Here is a 27,457-nt window from a genome sequence, read left to right as displayed (position 1 = left end):
TGGGCCTTTGCTGCTGCATATTACGAGCTGCAGTATACTGTTGGTGTTCAGAAGGGATTGATGCAGGGCTTGTGGCAGCAGCTCCAACCAAACCAATGGTTGTTGAAGATGGTGATGCCTTTTGTAAATCAAAAGAGAGAAGGGGTGGCGACAATTTATTTTGGCTCACTGTAGATAATATTAATAAGAAACAGTGTTTGATTAAAGTAATAATAAAACTTTATATACCTCTTTTATAATTTGGTGGTTTCATGATACCAGATGATTTATTAATGGATTTTACAGAGTCAAGTTCGTTCATAATATCGTCCATAAAACTCAGTTCCGGTTGGTTCTGAGCAGATGAGTCATTGCCTGAGCCGAGTAAAGGGAATTCAAAATTGTGATTGTTTTCGACCTGAGAGGGGATATGAGATGCAATAGCAAAAGCCTGCTTGGAAGAAGTATGATTACGTTGCTGTTCTTGTTTCCGGGATTTTTTTGTAAAGCTAAGTAAACCCATTGTTATAGAAAAGTGCTAGCTTGTTTTAAAAGGTTGTAAAGCAGAAAAATACAGATCCGAATATCTAAGAATAATAAAAAGAAAGAATAATGATAAAAAGGACAGAAATTATGATAGGGACTTATATAAGTAACTTACAATAACAATAGTAATATATGCAGTTCTAAACTATATTAGGGTGATGTCTATATGCCATTTACTTGCACACACACACACACACACACACACACATATATATATATATATATATAGGTGCGCACACACACACACACACACACACACTCAAACACAGTTTTATTTTATTTTTTGAAAAAAAAAAGTAGATATACCTCCTGAATTTATTTTCAGCAACTAGTTGTTTGCAATAGAAGTTATTTTTTATATTAATAGCAGGCATTTGATGTAATAGTCAACATGTGGCATGCAACATAAACTCTTGAGAGTAAACATTACACTGATGAAATAATACAGATTGTGTTTCTTGTCACCATATTCTTTCGTTTACTTATGATAAGACTCCCTTCCTTTTTATTCGAATCTTTCTCCCTTTTTATTAGTCGTAATACTCCCCTTTACATGATTAAAAAAAGAATAAAAGATTGCTCCTTTCCAGGATATATTGCCACTGACTATCCGTTACATTAGTAAACATTATTTACATTAAAATATGTCTACATGTATAGAACGACTATACACATGTATGTTTGCTAAGTTCCCTTTTTCTTTTTTTGCTAATGTTTTAAAAATTCATATAAATAACAAATTAGAAGAAATAAGAAAGTAGTAACAGAAAGGAGAAAAAGACCCAAAGGCATATTTACCTTTACAGGCTCACTAGTAAGTAACCAATAGTTTGGATTTATTCGATCTAGCCCTCGGTGTCATTAACCTAGAATAGTCTTGGTCCTCCCCTTGTATTCATCGGAAAGGCTTTGTCTTTAAAAGCTCTTTTTTCTTAAAATAAGTATTGATTGCCTCCCTTTTATTTTATATATCTGGAACTGATGGCATCACATTTTAATTTCTAGTAAGCCTTCTAACCATATGCATTATGGAAGACCTGAAGAAGGCAACAGAGCTTTTTATTGTTTAGTTTGCTCATGTACAATCTACTGCAACCTTTATATGGTGAGTAGGTATATGCAGGTTTGAATGGCGCCAATAAGAAGTCCTTACAGTATTAGCCTCTCTCACAACAGCCTGTGTATAATCGGTCATTAGCAATCATGCGCATCATTATACATTTATCTTTTTGCCGATTATGGAACAAAAACAGGTTCTATGCATCGAACAGATGGGGTGCACTCTGCTGTATCAGCTGACAATTACACTTTCTCCATCTCACAATGAATGACACAATCGACTCCTTGCTTTCAATGACATACATTCAGATGTACTCCTGGGCTTCAAGGTATAGTTTAATATATTGTACTTTATTACAAGATTATTAAAATAAGGGAACTAATCAGATTCCTCTTCGGATTCCTCTTCGGAAGCATTTTCGAGCCATTCCAAGAAGGGAGCAGCAGCCTTCTTAATTTCCTTGGAAATGTCCTTCTCAACATAACGCTTGGAAGGCTTCTCACCCCACTTGATGAAAACCTCATCTTCAATAAGATCTAAATCGTAAACCTTCATCAAAATGGTAGGGATTTTCTTTAACAAGGCATCCTTGTAATCAACACCGACAAGACGCTCAATACCACCCAAAGTGGCCTTTTGGGACTTTTCGTCGGTGACAAACTTTGCAAGTAATTTGGCACGCTTAGGAATTTGAGTAAGGATGTTTTCGTCAAAGATACCTTGAACCAAAACTTGACAGGCCTTGTATTTATCAAGGACACCTAATTCTTCAGCCTTTTCGATAACTTCTTCATCAGTACCTTCCTTGTTCTCTAAAAGCCATACACCGAAAGCTTCATACTTGTTTTCTCCGCTCTCATCTTCATCTTCATCACCAAAAGCACCATGGCCTTTGACGGACAATTCCTTTAAACGTTGAGCAACGGCGGCATCACTGGTATCTTCGGACCAATCTTCAAGAGCCAACTTACTTTCCATATTAAGACCAGCAGCTTGCTTAGAAAGACGTTGAGAAATGATATCATCATCAGAACCATCAGCATCTTCGTTAGCATTATCAGCATCTTCACCAGTGTTATTGGCTTGAGCGGTAGCAGCCTTACGCTGTTTACGAACATTCTTGGAGGCAACTGAAGGAGGATTCTTTACGATGAAAGTAGAAAGCTTGTGACGCATATCAGCATTATTTCTGGCACCACATGCTTTACAATCCATAACAATTTCATCGTTCTTAATGATGATGTCGGTTTCAGGGTTCTTACAAGATTGACATAAAACATACTTGTTGATAAAACCATCAAGGGTATTTTGGAGCTTGGTAGGGTCATGATCACCGTTAACAATATAACGTTCGTTTTTATCGTCACATTTAACTTGGGCACCAAGTTCGCAACCAAAATATTTGGTAGGATCTATGTAATGTATTGATTAGTCAATTGTTCAAATCATTCAAGAGCATTACTTACATGAAGGAGGACGAGACAGAGCACGTGCAATTTCGGCCATATTCATGATGACTGTTTTGATACCATTACCTTTGCCTTCAACCTAGCGTAAAAAAAAAGAAAGAAAAAAAAAATTAGCGCAATATCAAAAAAAAAAAAAAAAAAAAAAAAAAATGGTAGGGGTCTTACCTTTGCAGTGAGCTTGGGCATCTTGTAACGATAAAAGGAATCTTGGACGTCACGTCTTACATTAACAGTAGCCATGATGAATTATTATTTAAAAGTGTGAGGGTGAGTTTTTTTAAGTGTGTGTATGTGTTTGTGGGAAATAAAAGAAAAATAGGAATATTTTCTTTCAAGAGTTTAAAAATTGTATAGTGAAAAGTTAAGAGAGGGATTGGTTCTTCTTTTTAACTTTGAGGAAATGATGTAATTGGTGCTGCTCTATGCTGTCTTTCTGTTCAAATATTCGATTCAAGTTCAATGTCATGTACAAGTTTCAGACAACTTTTTCTTTATATTCTATTCGCTTTTCTGTTTAAAAGAGTATATCAAGTTTTGGTTTCTTTCTTTTTTATATGAATATAAAAAAAAAAACTGGTTGTGTAATAAAAACTGCGGTACAGAAAAAAAAGATTTTTATTTTCCTTTTTGTTCTTTTTATAAGTGTGACTTGATTAAAAAAGAGTCCGGTTCAATGTTTTAGCTCCCACTGTTTTTCATCTCCCACCCTTTCTTTTACCATTTATGGCGCAATAAAATGTCAACTCGTCTTTTCAGCCAGCATGCTCGCATGAAAAAGAGGGGTGCCTTTAACCTTTATTACTGTTAAATCACCAAAGGCGGCTTGCGCAACTTTCGGAGCGGACGTTCTTAAAGTCTCCGCTCACTCTAAATTAAAATGTGTTTCAGAAACCAAACGTTCCTTTCTCTTTTCCTTTCTTCTTTATTTTATCTTGAATACGACATCCTTTGATATATTACCACTTCATAGTGCACTGGATGATTCAAATCTAATTAACATGACCAAAGACAGTAATTCTAAGAACAAAACTATCATTATACGCGTTCAGGTCGCACAATCTAAACTATTCACAAAGAACGAAAACGAAGGATTTCGAGAACTATACAAGTTACGACACCACAAGGAAGCCTATTATCCATTAGCTTGTTATTATGAACAACACCATGATGATGAGAAAGCATATGCATATTTTGAGAAATGTCAAAACAAGTACAGAATGGCATTAATTTTGAAAAGGCAATCAAAGGAGAAACAGTCACTCCATTATATGGTATCGGCAGCAAATGACGGTAATAAGTATGCTCAGTTCATGATGGGCTTGTATTTTCAACATGGTTCACTTGTCAAGCAATCCATCCAACTGGCAAAAATGTGGTACCAAAGATCGGCAAACACTGGCTTTGCGGAGGCTCAAACCGCCCTGAGTAACCTGCTAATTCATCAGGCAAAACTTGAAAATAATCCTAGCTTAATACAAGACGCTCTTTTTTGGCTATCTAAAGCTGAAGCACAAGTAATTATATTTCAATTTGTTTAAAATTATAACTCTTATACATTCCACAACAGGAAAATGCAAGCGCTTTAATTCGACTTGGCTCTTTGCATGAAGAAGGCATCTTGGTACAACAAGACGATTTAAAGTCAATAAATTATTACAAACGAGCAGCTATCTCCCCTTGTATTTCACCTCCTATCTCATCGTTCGCCCATTACTTGGTAGGCATTAATTATAGACTCGGCGATTTAGGTCTTGAACAAGATACCAACATTGCCTTCAAACACCTTACTATATCATCTAATCTCGGCTTTAGTCACGCCCAACGTGCTTTGGGACTGATGTATGCAAAAGGTATTGGCACCGAAAAAAATCTAAATTTGTCGCATAAATTATTAGAATCTGCTTCTTCTCAAGGTGACCTTCGTTCTCTAAGTCTAATGGCTCATACCAAAGAAACACTGGACTCGTATCATGAAGCCGCTGAAATGGGTTCCCTGTCTTGCCAAATTGCTTTAGCATTTTTATTGCAATCAAAACATCAATACACGCTTGCATTTAAATGGTTTCAAATAGCTGCTAAAGGTACCCCGACCACATCATCAAAAAAATACGGGCCGGATTCCAGCTTGGAACAATGCAATATAGCAAGACTTATGCTCGCAAGATATACATATAATGGCTGGGGTGTTAAAAAAGATGTTTCTTGGGCAATCAATGAATTGAAAGAGCTTTCAGCAAATGACTTTAAAGAAGCTCATTATTGGTTAGCTGCTTGGTATGAAGAAGAAAAAGACCTAGACAAGTCGCTTGCTTTATACACTAAAGGTGCGATATCAGGTGACGTTGATTGTCAATTTCAAGTAGCCTACATGCTATCCAACGGTTATCAATCAAACAGTACTTGCATTAAGGATGTCGAAGCCGCTTTTTCTTGGTATTTGAAAGCTGCAGAAAATGGGCATAAAACAGCTCAATATAGTGCAGGTCTATACTATGAGAACGGCTTATTTATGTCTGTTGACTTAAAAAAAGCGATATATTGGTACACCCGCGCTGCTAAACAAGACATTACACTGGCCATGGTGAGATTAGCAAGATTAGTAAAATCTACGGACAAAGTGGTTTATTGGTTGACAACAGCGATTGATAAAGGGGATATATCAGCGTTACGTGAATTAGCCACATTTTATAAAAATGGTTTAATTGAAGGGTACCAGCAACATCAAGAAGCGTTTGATTTATTTCAAAAGGCTGCATATAGAGATGATGCAATGTCTTGGCATGCCCTGTCGGAATTCTACGAACAAGGTATCATCGTACCTGTCAATCTTGAAAAAGCAGTTTCCTGTTTAGAGAAAGCAGAAGTGTTAGGATATTCAGTGTAACGTTACTCTTCATTTTTTTGTGTTTGTAATATATACTAATATAATATATCTAATTTTTAGTGCAGCTTTGGATTTGGCAGAACTGTACTGCAGAAACAAAATGATGGAAGATGCTTTAATTGTATATACCAGACTCACTGAAGCTTACAGTATAAAATCTACTACTGGCTGGAATGCACGGCTCAAATTTTCAAGAATGATTATATTTGAAGATGGTGGTACTGAAAAGGATCAGCTTAAAGTCTATTCTTGGCTAATGCATATGCAGTACAAACGAAATAAACCACTAGCCCAAGTATTTGAATTTCTAGGCTATTGTACAGAGAACGGTAAAGGAACCGCCATAGACAAGGATGTAGCTTTACACTGGTATATATCTTGCGTTGAAGCAAAAGAATTCGATTGGGCTAAACAACGCTCACTTTGTAGACTTGTGAGTTACTATATGGATCAAAAGGATTACGCTTCAGCATACTATTATTTGGAAATTCTGAAACCCGACCTAGATGATATGAGACAGTTGTCCACAGATGCTAATATTCAGGCACGTCGAGTGAAATATTTTTTAGGTAAAAAATTGCATGTCATGTTTATACTTTTGTACTTACCCTTTTATAGGGTATCTATTGATGTATGGTTTGGGTACAGAAAGAAATATACAGAGTGGCGTTTCTTGGATAACATCTGCTGCTGATGATGGTGATAATGACGCAGTTTATGAATTGGGCAAATATTACTCCACAATAAATGAAGAAGAAGAAGCCAAACATCGATACGAAGAAGGCATTGGACATGCAGGATGTATGCGCGCATTAGCAATGATTTTACTCTCCGAAGAAAGCGACCAACCCGATGAATATGAGGATTATGATGGTGGTGCTCATATTTTAGGTTTATTAGAAAGTGCAGCTAATATGGGAGATACAGAAGCAATCTATCAACTTGGGATTGCGCATGAAGATGGCCTTGGCTCCGTTACTTTAAAAGATAGCGAAACTGCTCTGGCTTATTATATAAAAGCAGCAACCGGAATGCATGAGCTAGCTATGGTAAAAGCAGGTGAAATCCTAAGTAATTCCTTAGGGAGGTACGAAGATTCAATATACTGGTTTCAGAAGGCTGTCAATTTAACAAACAATATCAAAGCAAAAGTCATGCTAGTCTCATTTGATTTTCAAGGTCACAGCAAGACAGACAAAAATGACATGTATCATTTTGAAGTGCTCCGAAATATGATTCATGAAGAAATGGCAAACATGGAAGAAGAAGATTCACAAGCCAATGACCAACAATTAACGATGAGAAAAGAAGGGCTTGGTCTGGCATTTTATATCCTAGGTCAGTGTTACGAACTTGGACGTGGGACACCTGTCAACATATCATTAGCAATAGAGTGGTATCGTCGCTCTGTACTCATTTCACAGCATGTGGAAGCCATGTGGAGATTAGGAATTATTTACAGCAACTTGGAAGGGGATAAAATAAGCGCCCTAGAATGGTTCAGAAAGGCAGCAGAGAAAGGAAAACACCGTGATTCACACTACCAGTTGGGTTTATATCATTTAAATGGTCTTGGAGGATTGGAAAGAAATATTATTGCTGCCCAAAAATACTTTTCAAAGGCATCTGACGGGGGTCATCCGTTAGCTACATTTGAATTAGCACGCATAGTCTGGAACCGTAACGATGATCATGTATTCGGGTATGAACTATTTAGACTGGCGGCACAACTTGGCGTCTCTGATGCGTTACGAGAACTTGGTCATCTATCCCACAGGGGATTTTCGTCGGAAGGTATCACTATTGTACATCAAGATTATAAGAGAGCCTTTGGCTACTATTGTGAGGCTGCACAGAAAGGAGATCCAACGGCAGCACTTATGGTAGGTAATTATTTTGAAGAGGGCTATCTGAAAGAAGAGTTAGGCCAAGATTGTGAAAGAGCACTTCAGTGGTATGAATCAGCATATCGACTAAATGGTGGTGGATTAACGGAGCTAGCTATTGGTAAACTAAAGCATATCATGGCTGAATCAATTAATGATCCCAAAGAAGCAGATGATATGAGAGAAGAAGCATTCGTTTGGTTTGAAAGTGCAGCCATTAGCTCAATAAACAAGCACCAGGGGTTTTGTGCTAAAGTGATGGTCGCTCTTTATTATTTAAACGGTTGGGGACGAAAGTCACAAGATACCCAGACAGGATTGAGCATATTGCTGGACATAGCAAAAGCTGGTGGCAGTGTGGCATTTGTACCTATTGCTAGATGTTATGAAGAAGGTATTGGAACTGAACGTGACATGCTCAAATCAATAGCATACTGGGAGATGGCGGCCGATATGGGCAATCACGAAGCAGTCATAAGAATTAACCAGAGTTATGAAGCAGGTTTATCTGGCCAAAACTCAGACTACGAATCTGTAAAACAATATTACGATGCCACAAAAATGACAAGTGAGTATAAAATATTGGCTGTGCGGTTGTATTTACTCATAAACTATTATAGCTACTCATGCTCATCAAAAACGAAATAGCGAGTATTCTTTAGACTCTTTGTCTTCCTCTTCATCGTCTGCATCATCAACCATATTTTCAACACAAACATTAAATTAGTTTAATACTGTAATCAATAATTATGTAATAGATCGTCCTCTTATTCTTGGTTTATTAAGAGAAATATAAGATAGTATCTAATCTCATAAGATAATAATAATAATAAAGTACTGAAAAAATCATTATCCTACATCGGTATAGTTGAAAAATAGCATACATCAGAAGACGTCCTTTTACATTGACATTATCTGACCTGTAAGCATTGGAATACATTAAAACAACTTTGCATCGGGTGAGTTTAGAAGATTGCAGATGTAACGACTGTTTAGATAGTGGGGCTTGATACCGTTGTTGTCAGTAAATTTTATCTTGCAGGTTTTCACACCGTAACTTTTTAGGCGTGAATTCATTCTGACTATACTTTCATGGAAAAACTTCATAAGCCTTTTCAAATCTTGTCTTAAGTTCTTTATTTCCTTAGGAAGGCAGTTTAATCTCACTGCTGTTCTTATCCGCCCAAGTAAAAGTCAAAAGTCCTTGAGGAAATCCATCATCTAAAGAAATATAAATTATAAATAAGTCTTACTATAATTGCCAGTTATAGAAATTAAAGAAACCAACCCTGAACAGCCAAACCACTATCCTGGACAGTGAAACCTACTGTTTTTCGCCCTATTCATAAAACGGGTCTCTTAGGGACAGCCATGGTGCGCGTAGTCGTGATGTTGGGATTATGATACTTTTATAGACATCAAGAGGTCAATATAACTTAACAACTTGAAATATATACACATTTATTACAACCAACATAGTTTAAACCAGTATATGTGTTTTGCAGCTTACTTTCAGCTTCTCGTCTGGACTTTACCTTAATATTGCTGCGTAAGATTAAGATCAAACGAGCTCAAAGGCGAAAAAGTGATGATAGAATTGTCAAAATAAGTATAAATCGTTTAATATACATTTATTCGTAATTGTTACATTGTTTTTGATTGTATATCCTTGTTTCCAGGTCTACAGAACAGATTTTACGTTGCGACTACGTGTACTTTGGCTGTCCCTAAGGAAAATTTGGCTGTCCCTAAGAAAAGCGTTCATAAAACAAGCAATGATACATGAAGGCTTTTAATAAAAATTCACACAAGGAGCTTACTTAAGGACTATTTTCGCCTTTGTTCATCCTCATCCTCATCCTTATCAGGTTCTATTTTAATTTTCATAGTTCAAGACGTATTGAATGGCTTGAGAGGGAAACTATTTATCACAAGTGGCCTCCATGTGTCAAATGTAAGCTAATGTCGTGACTTCGTTTTGTCAATTCTAATGGCTGAAGTTAAAGATAAATATATGATTATTCTTTTTACCCAAATTAAAAGTGTAAAGCAAAGCGACGGGAAGTGATGTATAGGATCATAAGTTTATAAGATGGTAGACGGGATGCTACATCAGTAACGTATGTGTAAAGAATTATACATTTAATTCCAATAGCATGACAGTTATAATTAACAGCCGAGTGATTTTCATATGATTAAACTGTAGGCAACAGTTACTATTTGACATGCTTACATTTATTACAGCATAAGTGTATATTTACTATCAATACAATTGCTAGCAATTATTGAAAACGTTTATTACATCGTTTAATCCATAATTATTTACAACTTTTTTTCAAGACCAGACACCTGTTCCAGCCTTGTATATCCTTATACACTTCGTCTTGTTCCCAGTCTGACCAGATACCCAAGACTTTTTCCATCATGTTCTTTCCACATTCTAATACAACATACCCATCTTCTTTTACAATTTTGGGGGCCACATTACTCAAGACCTTGTACCACTCATAACCATTGTCTTTAGCAAATAATGCTTCAGCTGGCTCTTGCTCCAAGGCAGCCATTTGTTCCTTTTCTTTACTTGTTTTGTCAAAATCTAAATAAGGTGGGTTACAGACCAGTACATCGTATAGGTCTACATCCGATATATGTGACATGTCTTGTAATCGCCACTCTATTCTCTTTTCATCCTCATTCAAGATACTACGCTCATTTTCTTTGGCAACATCTAAAGCTGCTTGACTAATATCAACACCTACGCCAGAAGAAGATGGCACTTTATGCAGAATTGAAATCAACAAATTTCCACACCCAGTACCTACATCTATAACCTTTGGATTCGACTTGTTTTTTAAGACAGTTATGGCGGCTTGCACAAGTGTTTCAGAACTAGCACGAGGGATTAAACAGTCCTTTGTGATTTTAAAAGAGTGACCAAAGAAATCCTTTTGGCCCAGTATATACGCAAGCAATTGGCCTTGTTTACGTTCTTCCAAGTCAATAGGTAATATACCTGATTTTTTAATCTCATCACTTTCTCGGTCGAGTTTGTTTTGATAGAACTTGGCTTCTCTTTCACATACCACACGGAATTTAGAAGGTTCATCCTCTTTTACACTGATCTGTGCTTTTGTAATGGGATGAGTAAACGAAACAGCTAAAAGTGCGGCACAAAGGCCTTTATCACGATTTGTTTTCAAGGGCTTGGTATAATTGGAGTTGCCAATGATGGGATGATCCGAATGAAAATAAAATAGCTTTCTTAAGGCACAGTTGGATAAAGGTGTGTGTAATTCCAAATCAATTTTAGATATAAATTGCGAATTGTTGGATCGTGTTTGTGATACAATGGAGATGGATTTTACTACTTCGGTGGGGACAATGGGTTCAGCATCCTCTTCCTTTTTGTTCATCTCGGGTCGGAAAAGTGTGTCGATATCGACAGTTGGTACTGATCCATGCACGAGAAGTCTCATTGTCACTTGGATTTCATCGTTCTTATAATCATTCATGAGAGCGTCCTTCATTTCTGGGGTTTTTGCTACAATGATCTATCACATCTGTCAGAATATAAACAACATTATTAGACTTGTAGTTACCAATCCAGAAGCAGCCTTTTGAATATCATTGATGCACCACACTTTTTCTCGATTTCCTTCCAGGTCCTTTAATGCTGTGTTATATTCAATAGCCTTTTCAAACGTAACAAAAGTCTATAATTGAAAAAGAATCGTTAGTTTGGAGATAGCAACAACAACAAAAACATAGATCATACCTGACCAGAAGGCTTCCAAACAACAGCTAAATGCGGATCCTCGTACGAAACCTTAATGGGAATGATTTTCATTTTTTCGGCTTCTTCAATCGACTTGTCGTATTTGACTTCAATGACATCGTCCTTGGCCAATAATCGACATTCCTCAACAGGTTCTCCATTCACGGAGATCTCTTTTCTGGAAAACGCACGATGGAGGTTTTTTTGTGTTTTGGCTACGTCTCGGTGATTCACTAACAGCCAACGTCGGATTCGCTGACCTTGGGCCGATTCAGGTGCCACGACTTTGAGATAACTGATCGTGTCATCCATTGAGAATAAGGTAAGGAAGAGCTCTATCTCTTTTTTTTTTCTTTTTTTTTTCTTTTTTTTTTTCTTTTTGACATGAGCCGTCACTTTTTTTTGCTGTGATATTTATGGGGGTTTAAGAGAACATTGGCACATGCTGAATATGGCTATGAATTCCAAAAAATGTTTGTTTAATGCAAGGAATGGTGGGGGAGAGGAAGGGGTGGGGTGGGGTAAAAGTAAATGTATAATCTAATTAGTTAATAAAGGTCTACGTTGTTGATCATCATCTTCATTTGAAGGTGATTCTTCTATTAAATCATAATCACGGTTCTTCTTGTTCTTAAAATGTAAGCAACAGAACACGTACACCAGCCCACTCCAGATATTTTTGAAAAGTTCCTTGATATCTTGGAATAAACTTGCTTGTTTATGGATGATTCTTTCGGGTCGAAGTCGATGACGACTGTCAATCATGACGGCAATGCAAGACTAGAGATACACGTAAGTTTTTAAATACAAATTAGTACTGTGTATAGACATACCACGACAGCGTTAAGAACACCTAGTGCTGTACTTGCTGAAATCATAAACATGATGATTTGCTGATACATGACAGCATCTTTCATTGGTGTACCTGATATTAATTGACCAGTCATCCTATAAGAGTTATAAGTACAATTATGTAAAAAGTAATTATTTAAGTCGTCTTACATGCCGGGAATAGCAATTAAACCAATGACTGACATTTGGTTAATTGTTGGTAACATGGATAATCTGACGGCTTCAATAGCTACAGCTTGGCCTGCTTCCCATCGGCTAGCTCCGAAAGCCAAATATGTTTCAATATGCTCTTTATGAGTGCCAACACTTGATAAGCAGGTACTTAAGCCAACGGCCATTCCACTCATCGAATTACCTAACAACATACCCATGGTTGGGATGAAGATCTCTGGAGTCCAAAAGGGGTCTTGACCCATAGCATATCGTGCACCAATCACACCCACCAACAAGGTTGATACACCCGACGACACCAGAACAGAAAAGAACTACAAAAATATCAATAAACTGATAGAGTTTACTTCAACTTTTTTAATTTACCATTCCTTTATATGTCTGTTTCGATTTATTATAAACTGTTTCATAGGCCCCAAGGAAGATTAAAACAACTACATTTGAAACAATTAGTCTTTTGATACGACATATATTGATTTAACTTTACAAGTCATTAACATGACAAGGGCAGGGTGTCGAGCCTTAAATACATCTTCTAACACATAGCCCTAATGTCACAAGTGTTAGTGTATTATTTTTAAAAAGATGTGAACACAAAAATTAAGTTTAGCCGTTGTGTTGGAATAACAATAAAAATTTCTTACCATCAAGGTTAATTGAACTAAACATCGAATAGCAGCAATTATTAATGTCTTTTCAAGCTGTAATCCCAAAACAAGAGATATTCCACCTGTTTTAGTCAGAATTTGGAGTCAATATCAAGAAATTGTGCGCTATAAGGAAAGTTTTATTATATTTACCATTGACAAGGATAAAAGAAGAAGCAATAGCTACATTAACCCACGTCAAAGTAGGCGTAGGTTTTTGAGAAGGAGCGTCTTCTGCTAAAGCAGTTAGATTGGCAATAAACTCATGTAATGTGGATTCCATGGCTAAATGTGGGAGGGAGAATGGAAAGGCTTTAAAATTAAAAAAAAGATCCTTTATTTATTTTTTAAACTTCAGACAGATCTAAACAAAACTTTTTTTACTGTCTCAAAGAATATTCCCAACATTACTGCTTTCTATTCATTATTTAAAGGTTTATTTCTATAAGTTAAGGGTAGTTAATAGATGTAGAAGTAGCCAGTCAAATACAATAACTTGATATTTTTTTATTTATATCAAGATAAGCATAGGATGATACTTTTCTGCTATGACAAGACAATTGGCATTAACGGCCGCTATTGGTATTCCGTGTGCTACAACACAACTTTATTGGCCGACCTGAACGCTCATAACTGCAAACAGATACAAACACACAATAGTATGGTTTCTATATTTATTTACGACTAAAAAGATGAATAAACATGGCTAATTGAATAACAATAAAAAATCTCATAAAACGCCAAACCAAGTAAATACTGTTGTATGGGGCCTGCACAATCCGGTCCACCAGACCGCAAGGCCTATGTACAACCATTGCGGTGGTGGGAATATTTTTGCGATAAGCTGGGGCAATTAAACTGTCATCGATTTTTAGACTTGGGTAAATGGCTTGTCTACTTCTTCTTTTACGGCATATTCTTTTAGGTGTCTCTGCAAGCATCATGCTGCTATCTTGATCGAATGTGCGGAGATCATGTAGATTTTTATCGTTGTCAAACGCTAATTGTAATTCCGAATGTAAGCTGTTTCCTTTAATGTGCTGGGGTAAAGTGTCAAAGCGCTCATAGTCATCATCATCGTCTGAAGAGGCATGGCTATGACTTTCAATCATTAAGCTGGGCATAGAAATATGGCAATCATTTGTCAGATTCAATCTATATTCCTCTATTAAAGTGGTTAATTCATGGATATGATTCTCTTGATACTGGAATTTATTTTCGAGCAAGGATATTTGCTCCTTTGTTTGTTGAACTTGGTTAAATTGTGATTTTAGTTGCTCAAGTTCGAATATCGTATCTTGAAATTGATGCTGAATTTGATCTTTTGCTTTAAAAAGCTGCTGGTTTTGTCCCATCATGTGTTCAATTTTATGAGATAATTCGTTAAATTCTTCTGTGGTACTTATAATAGCAGTGGGGGTATCCACAATATTGATTTCTTTCACAATCATCTTCTTTAAAAAATCTTGACGGTAGTCTTCGTGCTCCTGAATTTTTTCGTAAGCTTGTTCTAGAGACTGATATAGTTCATTGACTTGATCCATTAATTTTTGTTGCGACGAATTATTTTGTCGGCTGATTTTTTCACTGGATTCTAATGTGGCTTCATATTTCTTTACTAATTCAGCATTTTGAGATTCAAGTGAAATAATCACATTTTCGTTACTTTCCAATTTAGTTTGTAAAAGTCTGTTAGACTCTTGTTGGTGTATATCGAATTCATTCTGTAAAGCATGATATTGATGCTGGAGGACTGTATTGTTTTCTAATAAGGATTTACCTACTTCAGCCGCAAGTTTAAGATCTACATTGATTAAATTGAATAAAAATAGAAACTTGTTTAATTCCGTGTTGCTTATTTATATTACCTTTCTCCTTTTCGACGAGTGCATTGAAAGTAGATTTAAAGAGATGCTTGACTTCTGCTGCCGGTCTCTGAGTAATCCAAGAAAAAGATGAGGTAGATAATGTAGGCGAGGCTGGCTCGCGAGGAATATTTTTCATAGCATGGTTTTTAAAAAACCCATTGGCGTTGATGTTTAAGGTTTTGGTGGACATTATAAATTAAAAGGAGTGTATATAAAGGAAATAAGGAAAGAATAAGGATGAGAGGGAAAAAAAGATATAAGGATGAGGAAGGAAAAGGATAAAGAGAGAAAAAAAGAAAGGAGCAAGTCATTTAAATACATTGTCGGGACCTATTGACAAAAGTTACACAAATATGTTCTGCTCTTGATCATAGGAACACTTTAGGGTAACACATCTATCCCCACCCTTTTTTTTTCATGATTTATTCTCACCTAATAAAAGTCACATTTTGAGCAGTCCACTTTTTATAAAAGAACACTAAATAAAGTCTTTCGACATTTAATAACCATAAATGACAGAAACACCAACCGCCATTTATTTGAATTGGATTAAAACACACGGAGGTCAATTCAAAAAAATTGAGTTTAACCAAGGTATGAAGAGTCTCTTCTTGTTGACGCGTTTTCATGTTGACGCTTTGTTTCATTTATAGGTTGTGTTTATACAACCGATACTGTGCAAGAAAAAGAAAATTTCGCTTCCGTTCCTTTCAAACTTTGTATTACAGAACATGTTGCTCGTAAAGAACTACCCAATTTGACAGAATTTTCAGGGCGCATTGTTTTATCCTTATTCTTACTCTTACAAAAGCGGCTTGGAGAGAAATCGTTCTATTGGCCCTATATTAACATCTTGCCAAAGACTATAAAAACACCTCTATTCTTTGACGAACACGATTTGAAATTTATAGAGAATACTAATCTGGAATCAGCAACAAGAGATAGAAAGGCTGCATTATACAAGGATTATACTAAACTTTTAGAACATTTGCCGGAAGGTGTGGATAAAAATGACGTTAAATGGTAACACTTAGTAAAAAAAAGTGCAATAAGTGATGGACGCCTCCTAACTTTCTCTTCTTCTCTGTGTTGCTATAGGGAAGATTTTCTTTGGTGTTATTGTGTATTTTCTTCTAGGTCGTTTCCATACCAATTGATTGATCCGTCTTCAACAGAAGTGTCCGAAGTGCTTTTTCCGCTCGTGGATGCATTGAATCATAAGCCCAACACAAAAATCACTTGGTCTAGAAATGGAGACGTTGAAACTGGGTCACTATCGTTTGTTGCTGGTCAAGTATTTCAAACTGGTGATGAAATTTTTAATAACTATGGTCCAAAGGTAAATTACAATAAAACTTCTGTTTCGTAAACGCCGACTAATAACCCATTTGTATAACAGTCAAATGAAGAATGTAAGAAAACGAAAAGGAGAGAAAGGGAGAGGAAAACTGACTTAATTTTTTAAAAAATATACAGTGTTGCTTGGATATGGGTTCTGTTTTGAGGTAACGGTAGTACATCATTTAAAGTTGATAAAAAATATTAAATATGTACAGTAGTACAATGAACACGATCATATTGCGTTAAAGCCCAACTTTTCTCGTGATCCAAACCATGAAACAAAATTGAATATCCTAAAACAATGCGGTGTATCGTCTGGAAATATCGACCCACTAACATTTTATATTCACCGTAACAATATCCCTCCTGTATTTTTGAAATTAATGCGAGTTTTAGTCATGAACAGTGTTGAAACCGAATATTATTCAATTTGCGCGGATACTCAATTGTTGGAATTTGTTGGATATAGAAATGAACTTTCCATGTTATCCATGACCCTAGCTCTTTTGAAGAGTCGTCTGCATGCATTAAAAACAGTCTCTTTTGAAGTGGATGAAAAATTGACTGAATGCCAAAAGTTCGCTTTGATGTATCGAGCAGGTACAAACTAGAAAAAGAACCATGTTAAATAAACATTACTAATGAAAAACTGTATATAGGTCAACAGGATATCTTTGAAATTACCGTACAGAAAATTGAGCAAATGAAACGGAATATTATTCAAAAGATGAATCAAGACATCAAAGAGAAAAGAATCGCACCCCTTGCACCCTTTTTAAACATTAACAATCCTGATTACTATCAGCCATCTATTGAAATTGACAGCAGTAGCCCATTTATCACCTTAGATACTGTTGTGATTACGCCAAAGAGATTGTTAAACAAGGACTCAGAGTTTTCTAATGTTATTTCAGAACTGTTTGAAGATTCTGAGGAAGAGGCTGATGTTATCATGATGCTGTGCTTGATTAAAGAAAATTCAAATCAGAGCAGTGAATGGAGAGAATTTTTTGATAAAATATCATTGAATTGGTAAGTCTCCTAAAGCGATCTCCTTTATCTATTTAACTCACTCGAATTACTATAGTCTAAACATTCAAGCAGATGAATCATTACAGGAAATGTACAATTCAATGATACCTGTATTTTCTGAAGAATTTCCCAGTGTATTCAGCCCAGAACTATTTACGTTGGAATCATTTGCTTGGGCAGACCACGTTTTGAACACATATTCTATTGATAACCCATTAGCCATTGTACCACTTTAGTTAAAATACCGCTATTACCTCTGTTTCGGGGCGCGTTTATACTAATAAAGGTATTGAAGAACGACAAACCTTTTTGGTTTTCTCATCTTTTACTCCATTCCCACCTTTTTTTTTTATTTCCGTCACTTTTTTCTTAAATACTTTTTCAAGGAAGTCGGGAAAACACAGGGGATAATGTCTTTAAGCATATACAACTATGTCTTCATTGTCTTGGCCTTTTGGCTTTTTCGAATTTGCGTAAGGTCCGTTCTCGCATTTCGCTTTCATTGTAGTTTTGGCCGCATTGGGTTCTTTTCCATTAAGGACATTCAGTATCATCATCACCGATCCTCCGAAACTGCGTTATGGTCAGTCAAAGTAGGCAAACTTAAACTGCGCCTGAAAAGAAGACCTACACTTTCTTCACCCACTCCATTCCTTACGATTTATGTAGCAGATATTCAGGTTCAGTTACACAGTTTAGCAGCGCTAGCAGCCTCACGTCGTCAACAAAAAGAAAAGGGTTTAACCTTGAATAAGAGATTTTCTCGAGTCAGCTCTTCACTCAATAAAATACCTTGGTGGTACTCTCTGTCAATTGTGAAACAAGTCATCAAATTCACTTCAGCTTTGCCTGCTCAATTATTGATGGCAGGACTTGCAAACTATGTCGATTTTCAGGTGGATAATTTTAGTTTGGAAATTGAACAACAAGCCGAAATTAAGGTACATGACGTTATTCTCAGCTCAGTCCTATTTGCAAATGTCACTATTCCTTCTTCCGCAGCTCCATCAGCTCCGAACTCAGTTCCTAGTTCACCCATTCCAAACGCTGATAGCTTTCAAAACTTATCAGAACGCCTCAATTCACTTCATTCAAGTTATCAGCGTCATTCATTGAAAAGAGCTCAGCATTTATTCAAAGAAAAGTTTTTTGAGATCATGGTTAAAGTGGGGACCATAGCCGTGATCAGACGAAACCTTACTTCTGAACCTACCGAAATCTTGAATTTCCCAACAGGCGGACAAATTGCTGTGTCATGTCATTTATCTGCTGGTTGTGTTACTCTCAAAGATGTGGACGTCAATACCAGAGTCGATACATTTATGCTAAAGCTAAGCCCCCTGTTGAATCTATTAAATCATGTTAAACAGCCCACTCAAGCAAAGAAGCAGGACTTTGATCTGCTCTATCATAAGCAACAAGATAAACACACTAAAGCCAGCGTCATCAAATTGCTTCGATCCATCACACTATCGATTGATAATGGAATTGTCGAAACACAACATGGAGGTGAATGTCACAGTCTACTTGAACTGCAGGAATTGCATTTAAGTGGAATATCAGAAAACTGTGTGACGGGTATAGATCCGTATTATAAATTGCAACTTTTATTGGGTTTGACATCTTGGACCCTGTTCGACACAACAAACGAAGATCGACACATGAAAATAGTGACGCTACCTGAGATAAGATTGAATTCTAACTTGTCTCAAGACTTAATTATACCAGGTAAAAGTCATGTCGTGGATGTAATACCTTCATTTGAACAGGAGAATATATTTTGGAATAGTAACGATTCGGGACCAAATCAGAAATATATCAACATCACTTTGGTCGTACATGAACCCAGACTGTTTGTGGATGTTTCAAAAGCAGATATGCTGGAAAACTTATCCATAAAAAATCAGTACGATAAAATGAACACCACGGATGAAGCAAAGGGAAATGTGGATGCAGAGAAAAATGTGGATGATGCAGAGAAAAATGTGGATGATGCAGAGAAAAATTTGGAGCTAGCAACTACTTTTTATAATTTACCAAGGGCCAGTCTATCGGTCCATATTGACCGTCCAGCCATTCATATGAAAAGCTTAAAAAATCATATGGGAGTTATTTCTTGCTCGGATATCACATTGGAAGTTGCAGGTATCTACAATGCTCAGAAAAATCGTCCTGTTTCTGTTATTTCCAGGTTTTCTGAACCTTTATCACCTACCACCGCTTCAAAATCTGATATGGATTGTACAGAGATTCACGCCGATTCAAGTACCATTCAACGGATTCGATCACAAAGTAGACCTTCATGGACTAGTTTATTCAGAAGAAGCTGGAAAACCAAGGCAGCGGACGAAAAAAAGCAGAGAAATGCGGTTGAATGGCATTACAAATCATCCGTACGGCTGTTGGTTCAGAATACATGTTTTGAGGATATTTTTGAGCCCAAGAAACCAAAGGTCGACAACAGAAAACAATTTGACGCCGGTTGTGACTCAAATGCATTTATTTCGATCGGAAATTTTGAGTGCACGGCACACACTCGTTTCGACGTCTCATTTATAGAGGATGTGGTGGATCAACATATTCGAATGCTGTGGGATCCAGATGCGCATCATATTAATGTCGAAATATCAATAGTTAAACCCATATTGAATTTATGGACAAAAACACCTATTGTAGATGAAAGCCAGTTGGAGTTTTGGGTTAATGACATTGCTGGTCAAATGAATTTAGCCTTGAAAAATAATTCATCTGTCGAGTCACATGATACAGCAAATAAAGATATGAGTGAAGTATTTGGCTATGTATCGATCCTCAAGGTGAATGCAATCATCTCCGACGCGGTTATAGTTTTGGAAGGCGTGGATAAAGGAATTAAAGGTAAAAGACCAATACCAACCGGCTTCCTTGATAATGCGCCGGTTAAAGATATCGATGTTCGAATCATTGTTACCATTCAACAAGTTTCTCTCATATTTAACGGATCTCGTATTTTTGGTGCGACGCGCAAAAGGCATCGGGCAAGCCAAAGTATCGCGTCTCTGACAACTGAAGACTCTGATGATAATCACGAATCAGGACCTGAAGCATTACAGCAAGTGTCGTTCGGAACTTCTCGTTTGTCAGTTCAACATACGGTTATAGAAAGAATATTTAAATCGGATGATTCCGTAGAGGAACAAGGGTGGCATGATCATGAGGACAAAAAGGCTGTTATATTATGGATATCGCGTATCAATACAAGGACAGATATGCTGCTAGAAAATTCAGCTCAAATCGTTCTCGTACCTTCCATTGTTGTTAAGAAAAATGGTATCCAATACACGATCACAAATCATTATGCATGTCTCATAGTGGCACATTCTGTCATGGATTTGATTAAGCGTTGCTTTCCCAAAAAGAACAAGGAGACTGGACCAAAAAGTGCCGCAAAGAGAATTAAATTTCAAAAACTTCAATTGCAAATCAACCGAAGTGATGTCCATGTCTTTTTGCCAGGTGGAGATACTGAACTCTATATTCGCATGGATAGTTTAAGAACTCAATGGAATAGCGGTGTTGAACATCAAGGCGAGGTCCCCCCTACTGCCATTAGAAATGTAACTCTTTATGGCGCTGCACCCCGTAAACTAGGCCAGTGGGATCAACTAATGGAAATGGACAATATGCGATTTTCTATTGAAAAGGATGTCGATTTTACCTGTGGGACATTGAATAAATCAAACCAACTATCCATGTCCAAATTCTATATGCGTATACCTTACGGTTACGAATTAAGTGAATTTGTGGATGGTGCTGTAACATTGATCAAGGCGATAAAAGCGTCACATACACGTATCTACAAGGGCAACTCATTTTTGTTCTTCGGCCCTTCTGAAAAAAAAGCTCCCGCAGTGATACCTCATATGCGATTTGTATGTGATCTCTTTACCTTCCAATTTGAAGATGACCCGTTTGAAGCCAGGTTAAGATCGATTTGGAAAACAGGTGTTGTAGAACAAGCAAATCGTATAGCAATCCAAGATGCTTTTGAAGCAAAGGCACAAACTTTCATGAATTCTGGTGATAAAAGAAAAGGATCAGAAAAAGGTAATACTAGACTAAACCATTAGGAAGTACTTTTACTGATAAACGATAGTAGGATCTGTATATATCGATGAAGAAACTGATAGTAGGGTAAATGATGCTTGGCAAGGACTCCAAACACACAACTCGAAATCTTGGAAACGCCATATAGATGCAGCAATTTTAAAGGAAACTTCAACATATGAAAAACTCCAAAGTGGTGATTATCGACACGCCATTATAGCTGGTCAGATGGATGAAGTATTCGATGATACTAATGATGAAAAGACACAGTACCTTTCGGAAATGTTTTGCATCAAGATTGTTGATCTTCCTCTTTACCCTGCCTTATTAGATCTTACAATGAAAAACACCTGTTTGGATTTCCGACCCCCAGATTTTGATCTAGAGAAAACACGAGAGTTTATCTATGATGTAGGAAAGCATCAGCCGTTGGACACACCCTTGTCAACGTTGATACCCTTTCATTTGGATTGGAAATCAGGTGTCACATGGGCTCAGTTGCGTGATTACCCTGTACCTTTCTTTCTAGTTCCACCTAATATTACGGACCCAGACAATACTTCGGCTTGGTCACTTTCTGGAAATTACGTTTTTGCCGATGATTTAGGAGATTTAGATGGTACACGATGTATCAGCATACCTGTTGTTGATGAGAATAACGCACTTTACACTATTGTTTTTCCTCGTACCAGCACCCCACTCAAGTTCTTTTCCGTTGTAAATATAGACGTACACAATTCCGGATTATCCCAAATATGCTGGTGTGTACCCTACCAGCCAGCAATCCAAGACATTTCGCGGGTCATGGATACCTTCACTCGTGCTCCTGTGGATCCTTCTGATAAGATTGGTTTCTGGGATAAAATTAGGTTAATTGTTCATACCCGTGCCAAGATTTCGTTTGTGGGCGGTGGTGATTTGGCCGTTGTCATGAAGGGCTCTAGAGATCCTTATGATATGAGTGAGAAGGGTTTTGGCCTTGCCAAAGTTTGGAGAAATGACGTTGTTTGGCACTTTGGTGGTAACAACCCTCAGGGAGAATTCATGCAAATTATAAGTCGCGATTATGCATTTGGTGTGCCCGATCTTGTTAACGGTGGATATACAGCTTCGTATATCGTTGCTGCGGATTGTTCAAGAAAAGAGTCTGGTGGAAACTCTAGCAAAGGCATGCGTCAATCTACTTCCATGTCATCATTCAATTCGTCCACGTTATCCAAAGATGATGAAAACGAGTCTCGATTTGTAAAGATTGCACTCAAATTGTCTGGTGGTATTCGTATGGGGCTTGGTTGCCAGCTTGAAAGAATGTGTGTCTCTCATTGTGAGATTTGTGACGAAAATGGAAGTTATAGTGCTGAAGCTCGTAACGTTCACAAAGCGAAGCTCTTAACTTTTTTACCGCATTACAAAGTCAAGATGAAAGCCCCCCAAAATGTCCATGAAAAAGTAAGTCTTTCAAACTTAAGTATACCTCTTATTAACAAATTAAAAGAATTATGATGCGTATAGGGGTTTCAGGTCTGATTACGTTCATTTGTCTATCAGTGTTATTAAGCTGTCAGTCCCCGAGCAAGACACTGAAAAAGAAAATGTCACTGGAAATTCCATGCATTTAACACCTGGATTTATTGATCATTTTGTTGCTTGGTTCAGACTGTTTGGTGGAGCTATGGGATATCCGGTGCGCGACGGCTCCTTGTTTTCTAAGTCGGATACTAGACCCACTCAAAAATTTGGTCGACACATGAGTACAATGAAATACAAAGTGGTTGTCAATCCTCTCACGATTGGATATTTTATGAAGGACGAAAATGTTGTTGCGGACGAAGTCACGACGGAGGAATTGGGTGATTCGGTTGGATTAAAGGGCTTTGTGAAATCTTTTTGCATTGATATGCATCAAAGAAGAGAGATTGTCAATGTTGCCAACTACAAACTAGATCAAAAGCGGTTAAAAGCGAACTGGCCTGTTTCAGAAGCAGAGGTCCAATTAAAAAATATCGATCTGCGGGCAGTAAGAGCAAAGTATTCAGTTAATGGCGATGAATCTTTATCTTCTTCCGGGGCTGAAAACATCAGTGTCCCCGTACATTCAGACCCAAATTATCTATCTGATCAAAGTGATAATGGTCTTGATATGATGGAAGGCCTGAACTATCAGTGTAATAATGATTCTGATTCTTCCGATTGGGTTGACTTGGATGATTTTATAGAAATGGGAGTAGCCACACCTTCGATTCTTCCTGCCATACAAGTTCTACCTTTTGCCTTTTCTCCGTGTATCTATTATCTTCGACAGAATAATAGAGAAGATATTCAGAAGTACAAATATTTACATAATACACATGATTGTATCCTTGGAACTGCGGTTGGTAAGTGCATTGAATATTGTTTTCAAAAAATTAATATTGACAACATTACTAAATAGACACGCGAGAAATGCAAACTACTTTGTTACATGACAGAAGCAAAAGTATTGATGTACAAATTAGAAAACATCAAACTCGTCTTCATAATATAGAGTTGAAGCGACTTCAACATGGGGCAGATGAGAAATCCCTGGAAGAGCTTGTAAGTAAACCTTATATTAGTGTATAACTTGACTTTATCTTGACATTGTTCTTGTAGTCCGATGCAATTGTAGAAAAGACAAGAATTTTGTACGAAAAAAGGGAGTTGCTTCAACGTTATTTAAAAGAGCTGTCAAAACAAGCTATGCCGGATGTTGTTCACAGTCAGAAATCAGATGCATATGCTAATTCTACGATTTTTGGAAAGGATTCACTTGCTCAATGGGAAGAGTTGATGGGATATTTCAAAGTACGATACATTGCTCACAACCCTCAAATTTTATGGAACAATTCCGTACGAAATGTTTTATATCATGGTCTAGATCTTCGTGACCATCGACGTGCCTTATCTTACTACATGACATCCCGTACCGTCAAATTCTTGAGAGACCTTATTGAAGCTTCTGATTTGAGCTACGGTGATAACCTCAAACCATTTGTACTTGATGATAATGAAGGTGGCATGGATAGCTCTATGGCCCAAGATCTTATCGCTAAACTTCTAGCAGAACAAGACACCAAACTTTTTGCTCCAAATGAAACTGAAGAAAAAACTCCATTAGGTGGGCGTGAAACAGATGAGGTTGACATGTCTCGTAGCGATAATGTGAACAATCCAAAAATGCAGCTGAAAACAATCCCCAACAACTATGTAATGAAGAGCAGCTATCTCGTAGATCTTCTCAATCCACAAATTAGTTTGCAAAGTGACTGTGACCCAAATAACATTGTGTTGGTGGCAAATGAGCGAACCCAAGTGAAAGGATTTAATATTATTGATGAAACCGACCCTGACATAGAAATGGAAATGGTGAAACACAGAACTGTTGTTAGCTTAGATAATGTTCAGTTCTTTGTTGCCAAAAAGGAACAATTCGATAGTGTTGATCTTCTGTTGGATAATCACTATGGTGCAAAGGAAAGTGATCATTGGTTGGCCTGGATTCCACCAGAGATGCTGATCAACTATGTCAAGCACTCCGACAAGTTTCAACGTATTGGTGATAGAATTGCTGCCACATTGCAGTACGATAAATATAATCCCCTCCGTATCAAAACAAATTCAAATGCTTATTCTCAGGTTCATCCGTTTGAGGACAGATGCGATTCTGTTCAGCTAAATTTCCCCAAACTTAAAATGACCGCAGATTCTGCCCAATACAATGCTGTTTATCAAGTTACTACTGATTTGTTACTGTATAAAGAACCTGCAAAGAAGGAACGTCTTGCCCGACTTCGTGAAATTATGATGGCAGCAGATCGTACTAGTTTGTATGAAGCAACTGAGAAGATTGTAGAACTACAAAGTAGGGCACGTAACCTAATTCAAGCTCGCGATCAATACCGTCAAAACATGGCTATTCTAGATAGTAAACACATAGAGGAATTTAAATCTATTCGGGTAGCATTGTATGACACTTTGGAAGAGCTTTACTTGGGAATGGAGGCTATTAAACTCATGCAAAGCAACCAAAGAAGAGATTATCATGAACCGAAAACTAATTTAAAATTCGTATTTTGTGCTGAAAAACTTGTCTGGGAGATGCTTTCTAAAGGCGATACCCCCCTTAGTGAATGGACCTTAACCAACTTCAATTTTAGCTTTGTGAGTAAAGAAGATCATTCATCAACAAATACACTGGAAGTAGATGTTGTGCAAGTGAAAAATACGTCCCCATCACCTGTATTTGTGGATGTTTTAGGACCGTATTACGACTCGCGCAAACCATATGACTTTTCTCGACACAAGATGTTACGATGTTATTTTGTTTCATTGGCACCAGTAGGTGGAATTCCGGTTATACAACATCTAGAAACAAATCTTCATCCTCTACGAGTACAGATGACACATAGCTTTGGCAAAGCATTAGCATATTATCTTTTCCCTCCCGAGAAAAGATTAAAACCAATAGAATCTACACCTATGGTAGCATCAGTATCGACACCGGTCACAAGTGGTAAAGTCATAACGCAAGAAACAGAGACCGATATGTCAGTTCCGATGACTTCTACACCTCATCCAAGTAATAGTGAAAAAACAGACAAAGAATCATCTAAATCATCTAGCTCCGTTAAAAATTTCGATTGCTCACAACCTGCAAATACTCCTCCTAATGATCAAGATAGATCAAGTATCAGCATTAACGGAACTAGTCAAACGATCTTGCGTGATGATGGAGAACATGATACACAAACTGATACATCTTCCACAACTTTGCCGCTAAATCCTACCAAAAAGTCTAAAAAGCAAAACATTCACAAATTAACAAAACCAAAGACAATGGATGATTTGACAGTAATGAAGAAGAGAGCCTCGAGCAATCGGGCGTTCATTCTAGTCAAAATTCCCGGTGCTAGACACTGTCTCAGCTATCAAGTAAGCTCCATTATTTGAATTCTAATGAAGTTAATATTAAATACACTTATTTAGGGCCCCAAAGACAAGAATATAGAGGATTTAAGAGATTTTGCGTTTGAGCAGCCTACATTAGAATTCCGTAATGAAACATGGTCATGGTTTGAATTAGCCTCTAACATCAAAAAAGGTAATAGTCAAACTATATAAATAGGCAACTTGACTAAATTGCCTTAATCAGATTTTATGCGGGCGGCATTATTACACAATAGTACTGCCCTTTTAAAGGAAAAACTCCTTCGTCGACATCCGCGAGAAAACAGCAAGTTGATTGAATCAAGTCTCTCATTGCACACTATTCCTGTCTATGTCCCCGAAAGTGACAAACATAGTACTGCTTCTATTTTCGAAGCTGACAATACTTCAGAAAACACAGAAAGTTCTCGGGAAGAAGCCGAATATCTGGACAGAGATATTGTTTCTTTACATTCAGCTCATTCGCATGAAAACTATGAATCAGAAAGCCTAGAAAACGCTCCTAAACGTAATCATATTTGGTCCAAGTAAGTTCTTAATTTAAGTCAGACTTGCCGCTTTTAACGTCTTTTGTTAGATTAACGAAGCCAAAAAAGTCACCCTCTTCGTCAGAATCCAAGCTTGAGAGGTCTGTTCCTGAAAATTTACATAACCCCAGTCAGTACTTAGCAACCGATACCTCATCTCACATTGATCCACACCAGCGAAGTATCAGTGGTGGGGAACCTCCTGTTATACTTGCCCGTTCTGTATCGGCAAATACACGTAATATACACGATGAGGACCAATTAACTGCAAAAGGAAGATATTTACTGGGTAAGTATTATAATGGACCCACTCAATGGCTTGCCCCCAGATCTAAAACTAAAGGGAAACAAAACTCGAAGAAATAACTT

The 27,457-nt window shown here is 37.2% G+C and overlaps 8 protein-coding genes across 8 annotated transcripts; 4 read left to right on the top strand and 4 right to left on the bottom strand.

Moving 5' to 3' along the window:
• Positions 1 to 1,906: 1,906 nt before the first annotated feature.
• EV154DRAFT_459879 (domain found in IF2B/IF5-domain-containing protein) lies at positions 1,907 to 3,670 on the bottom strand. Its single transcript, XM_051597499.1, has 3 exons — positions 3,220 to 3,670; positions 3,052 to 3,133; positions 1,907 to 2,997 (listed from the first exon to the last, which is right to left on the bottom strand). The coding sequence occupies exons 1-3, from the start codon at positions 3,292 to 3,294 to the stop codon at positions 1,964 to 1,966; spliced, it is 1,191 nt and encodes a 396-aa protein (XP_051460565.1). The 5' UTR covers positions 3,295 to 3,670; the 3' UTR covers positions 1,907 to 1,963.
• Positions 3,671 to 4,052: 382 nt separating this feature from the next.
• EV154DRAFT_579951 (uncharacterized protein) lies at positions 4,053 to 8,620 on the top strand (the record flags this gene model as incomplete). Its single annotated transcript, XM_051606601.1, has 5 exons — positions 4,053 to 4,568; positions 4,622 to 5,934; positions 5,999 to 6,507; positions 6,557 to 8,392; positions 8,583 to 8,620. The coding sequence occupies 5 exons, from the start codon at positions 4,053 to 4,055 to the stop codon at positions 8,618 to 8,620; spliced, it is 4,212 nt and encodes a 1,403-aa protein (XP_051460564.1).
• Positions 8,621 to 10,079: 1,459 nt separating this feature from the next.
• Positions 10,080 to 11,991, bottom strand: EV154DRAFT_499478 (S-adenosyl-L-methionine-dependent methyltransferase). The gene is made up of 3 exons (XM_051600478.1): positions 11,600 to 11,991; positions 11,424 to 11,537; positions 10,080 to 11,375 (listed from the first exon to the last, which is right to left on the bottom strand). The coding sequence occupies exons 1-3, from the start codon at positions 11,909 to 11,911 to the stop codon at positions 10,143 to 10,145; spliced, it is 1,659 nt and encodes a 552-aa protein (XP_051460563.1). The 5' UTR covers positions 11,912 to 11,991; the 3' UTR covers positions 10,080 to 10,142.
• On the bottom strand, positions 11,960 to 13,574 carry EV154DRAFT_499476 (uncharacterized protein). The gene is made up of 7 exons (XM_051600477.1): positions 13,423 to 13,574; positions 13,267 to 13,352; positions 13,110 to 13,170; positions 12,989 to 13,056; positions 12,602 to 12,936; positions 12,433 to 12,547; positions 11,960 to 12,379 (listed from the first exon to the last, which is right to left on the bottom strand). The coding sequence occupies exons 1-7, from the start codon at positions 13,550 to 13,552 to the stop codon at positions 12,140 to 12,142; spliced, it is 1,035 nt and encodes a 344-aa protein (XP_051460562.1). The 5' UTR covers positions 13,553 to 13,574; the 3' UTR covers positions 11,960 to 12,139.
• On the bottom strand, positions 13,566 to 15,418 carry EV154DRAFT_499471 (uncharacterized protein). Its single transcript, XM_051600476.1, has 2 exons — positions 15,138 to 15,418; positions 13,566 to 15,073 (listed from the first exon to the last, which is right to left on the bottom strand). Exons 1-2 carry the CDS (start codon positions 15,325 to 15,327, stop codon positions 13,944 to 13,946), a joined length of 1,320 nt encoding a protein of 439 aa, XP_051460561.1. The 5' UTR covers positions 15,328 to 15,418; the 3' UTR covers positions 13,566 to 13,943.
• A 79-nt stretch (positions 15,419 to 15,497) lies between these two features.
• EV154DRAFT_107896 (uncharacterized protein) lies at positions 15,498 to 16,779 on the top strand. The gene is made up of 6 exons (XM_051593887.1): positions 15,498 to 15,731; positions 15,791 to 16,160; positions 16,236 to 16,476; positions 16,537 to 16,549; positions 16,614 to 16,642; positions 16,694 to 16,779. The coding sequence occupies exons 1-6, from the start codon at positions 15,650 to 15,652 to the stop codon at positions 16,694 to 16,696; spliced, it is 738 nt and encodes a 245-aa protein (XP_051460560.1). The 5' UTR covers positions 15,498 to 15,649; the 3' UTR covers positions 16,697 to 16,779.
• A 97-nt stretch (positions 16,780 to 16,876) lies between these two features.
• On the top strand, positions 16,877 to 17,746 carry EV154DRAFT_415723 (uncharacterized protein; the record flags this gene model as incomplete). Its single annotated transcript, XM_051595690.1, has 3 exons — positions 16,877 to 17,078; positions 17,138 to 17,510; positions 17,566 to 17,746. The coding sequence occupies 3 exons, from the start codon at positions 16,877 to 16,879 to the stop codon at positions 17,744 to 17,746; spliced, it is 756 nt and encodes a 251-aa protein (XP_051460559.1).
• Positions 17,747 to 17,920: 174 nt separating this feature from the next.
• EV154DRAFT_415504 (golgi-body localization protein domain-containing protein) lies at positions 17,921 to 27,454 on the top strand (the record flags this gene model as incomplete). Its single annotated transcript, XM_051595671.1, has 11 exons — positions 17,921 to 18,539; positions 18,582 to 19,456; positions 19,523 to 20,992; positions 21,146 to 21,596; positions 21,670 to 23,045; positions 23,092 to 23,971; positions 24,028 to 24,170; positions 24,228 to 26,546; positions 26,601 to 26,715; positions 26,767 to 27,088; positions 27,139 to 27,454. 11 exons carry the CDS (start codon positions 17,921 to 17,923, stop codon positions 27,452 to 27,454), a joined length of 8,886 nt encoding a protein of 2,961 aa, XP_051460558.1.
• Positions 27,455 to 27,457: the final 3 nt, after the last annotated feature.

The sequence above is a fragment of the Mucor mucedo genome (genome assembly GCF_025094135.1).
Source record: "Mucor mucedo strain NRRL 3635 chromosome Unknown EV154scaffold_19, whole genome shotgun sequence".
In the NCBI taxonomy this organism is placed as follows: domain Eukaryota; kingdom Fungi; phylum Mucoromycota; class Mucoromycetes; order Mucorales; family Mucoraceae; genus Mucor; species Mucor mucedo.
This window is presented reverse-complemented; position numbering and strand designations above follow the sequence as displayed.

Excerpts from the sequence above, each read along its gene's own strand:
- EV154DRAFT_459879 (XM_051597499.1), bottom strand. The coding sequence starts at position 3,294 with ATGGCTACTGTTAATGTAAGACGTGACGTCCAAGATTCCTTTTATCGT. Across the intron at positions 3,134-3,219 it reads TGCCCAAGCTCACTGCAAAG|GTTGAAGGCAAAGGTAATGG; the intron begins GTAAGACCCCTA and ends TTTTTACGCTAG. Across the intron at positions 2,998-3,051 it reads TCTGTCTCGTCCTCCTTCAT|ATCCTACCAAATATTTTGGT; the intron begins GTAAGTAATGCT and ends TACATTACATAG.
- EV154DRAFT_499478 (XM_051600478.1), bottom strand. The coding sequence starts at position 11,911 with ATGGATGACACGATCAGTTATCTCAAAGTCGTGGCACCTGAATCGGCC. Across the intron at positions 11,538-11,599 it reads TTTGGAAGCCTTCTGGTCAG|ACTTTTGTTACGTTTGAAAA; the intron begins GTATGATCTATG and ends TTTCAATTATAG. Across the intron at positions 11,376-11,423 it reads AAAAGGCTGCTTCTGGATTG|ATCATTGTAGCAAAAACCCC; the intron begins GTAACTACAAGT and ends CAGATGTGATAG.
- EV154DRAFT_499476 (XM_051600477.1), bottom strand. The coding sequence starts at position 13,552 with ATGGAATCCACATTACATGAGTTTATTGCCAATCTAACTGCTTTAGCA. Across the intron at positions 13,171-13,266 it reads TAGTTCAATTAACCTTGATG|GGCTATGTGTTAGAAGATGT; the intron begins GTAAGAAATTTT and ends TTGTGACATTAG. Across the intron at positions 12,380-12,432 it reads GTGTTCTTAACGCTGTCGTG|TCTTGCATTGCCGTCATGAT; the intron begins GTATGTCTATAC and ends GTGTATCTCTAG.
- EV154DRAFT_499471 (XM_051600476.1), bottom strand. The coding sequence starts at position 15,327 with ATGTCCACCAAAACCTTAAACATCAACGCCAATGGGTTTTTTAAAAAC. Across the intron at positions 15,074-15,137 it reads ACTCGTCGAAAAGGAGAAAG|ATCTTAAACTTGCGGCTGAA; the intron begins GTAATATAAATA and ends TAATCAATGTAG.
- EV154DRAFT_107896 (XM_051593887.1), top strand. The coding sequence starts at position 15,650 with ATGACAGAAACACCAACCGCCATTTATTTGAATTGGATTAAAACACAC. Across the intron at positions 15,732-15,790 it reads AAAAATTGAGTTTAACCAAG|GTTGTGTTTATACAACCGAT; the intron begins GTATGAAGAGTC and ends TTTCATTTATAG. Across the intron at positions 16,161-16,235 it reads GATAAAAATGACGTTAAATG|GGAAGATTTTCTTTGGTGTT; the intron begins GTAACACTTAGT and ends GTGTTGCTATAG.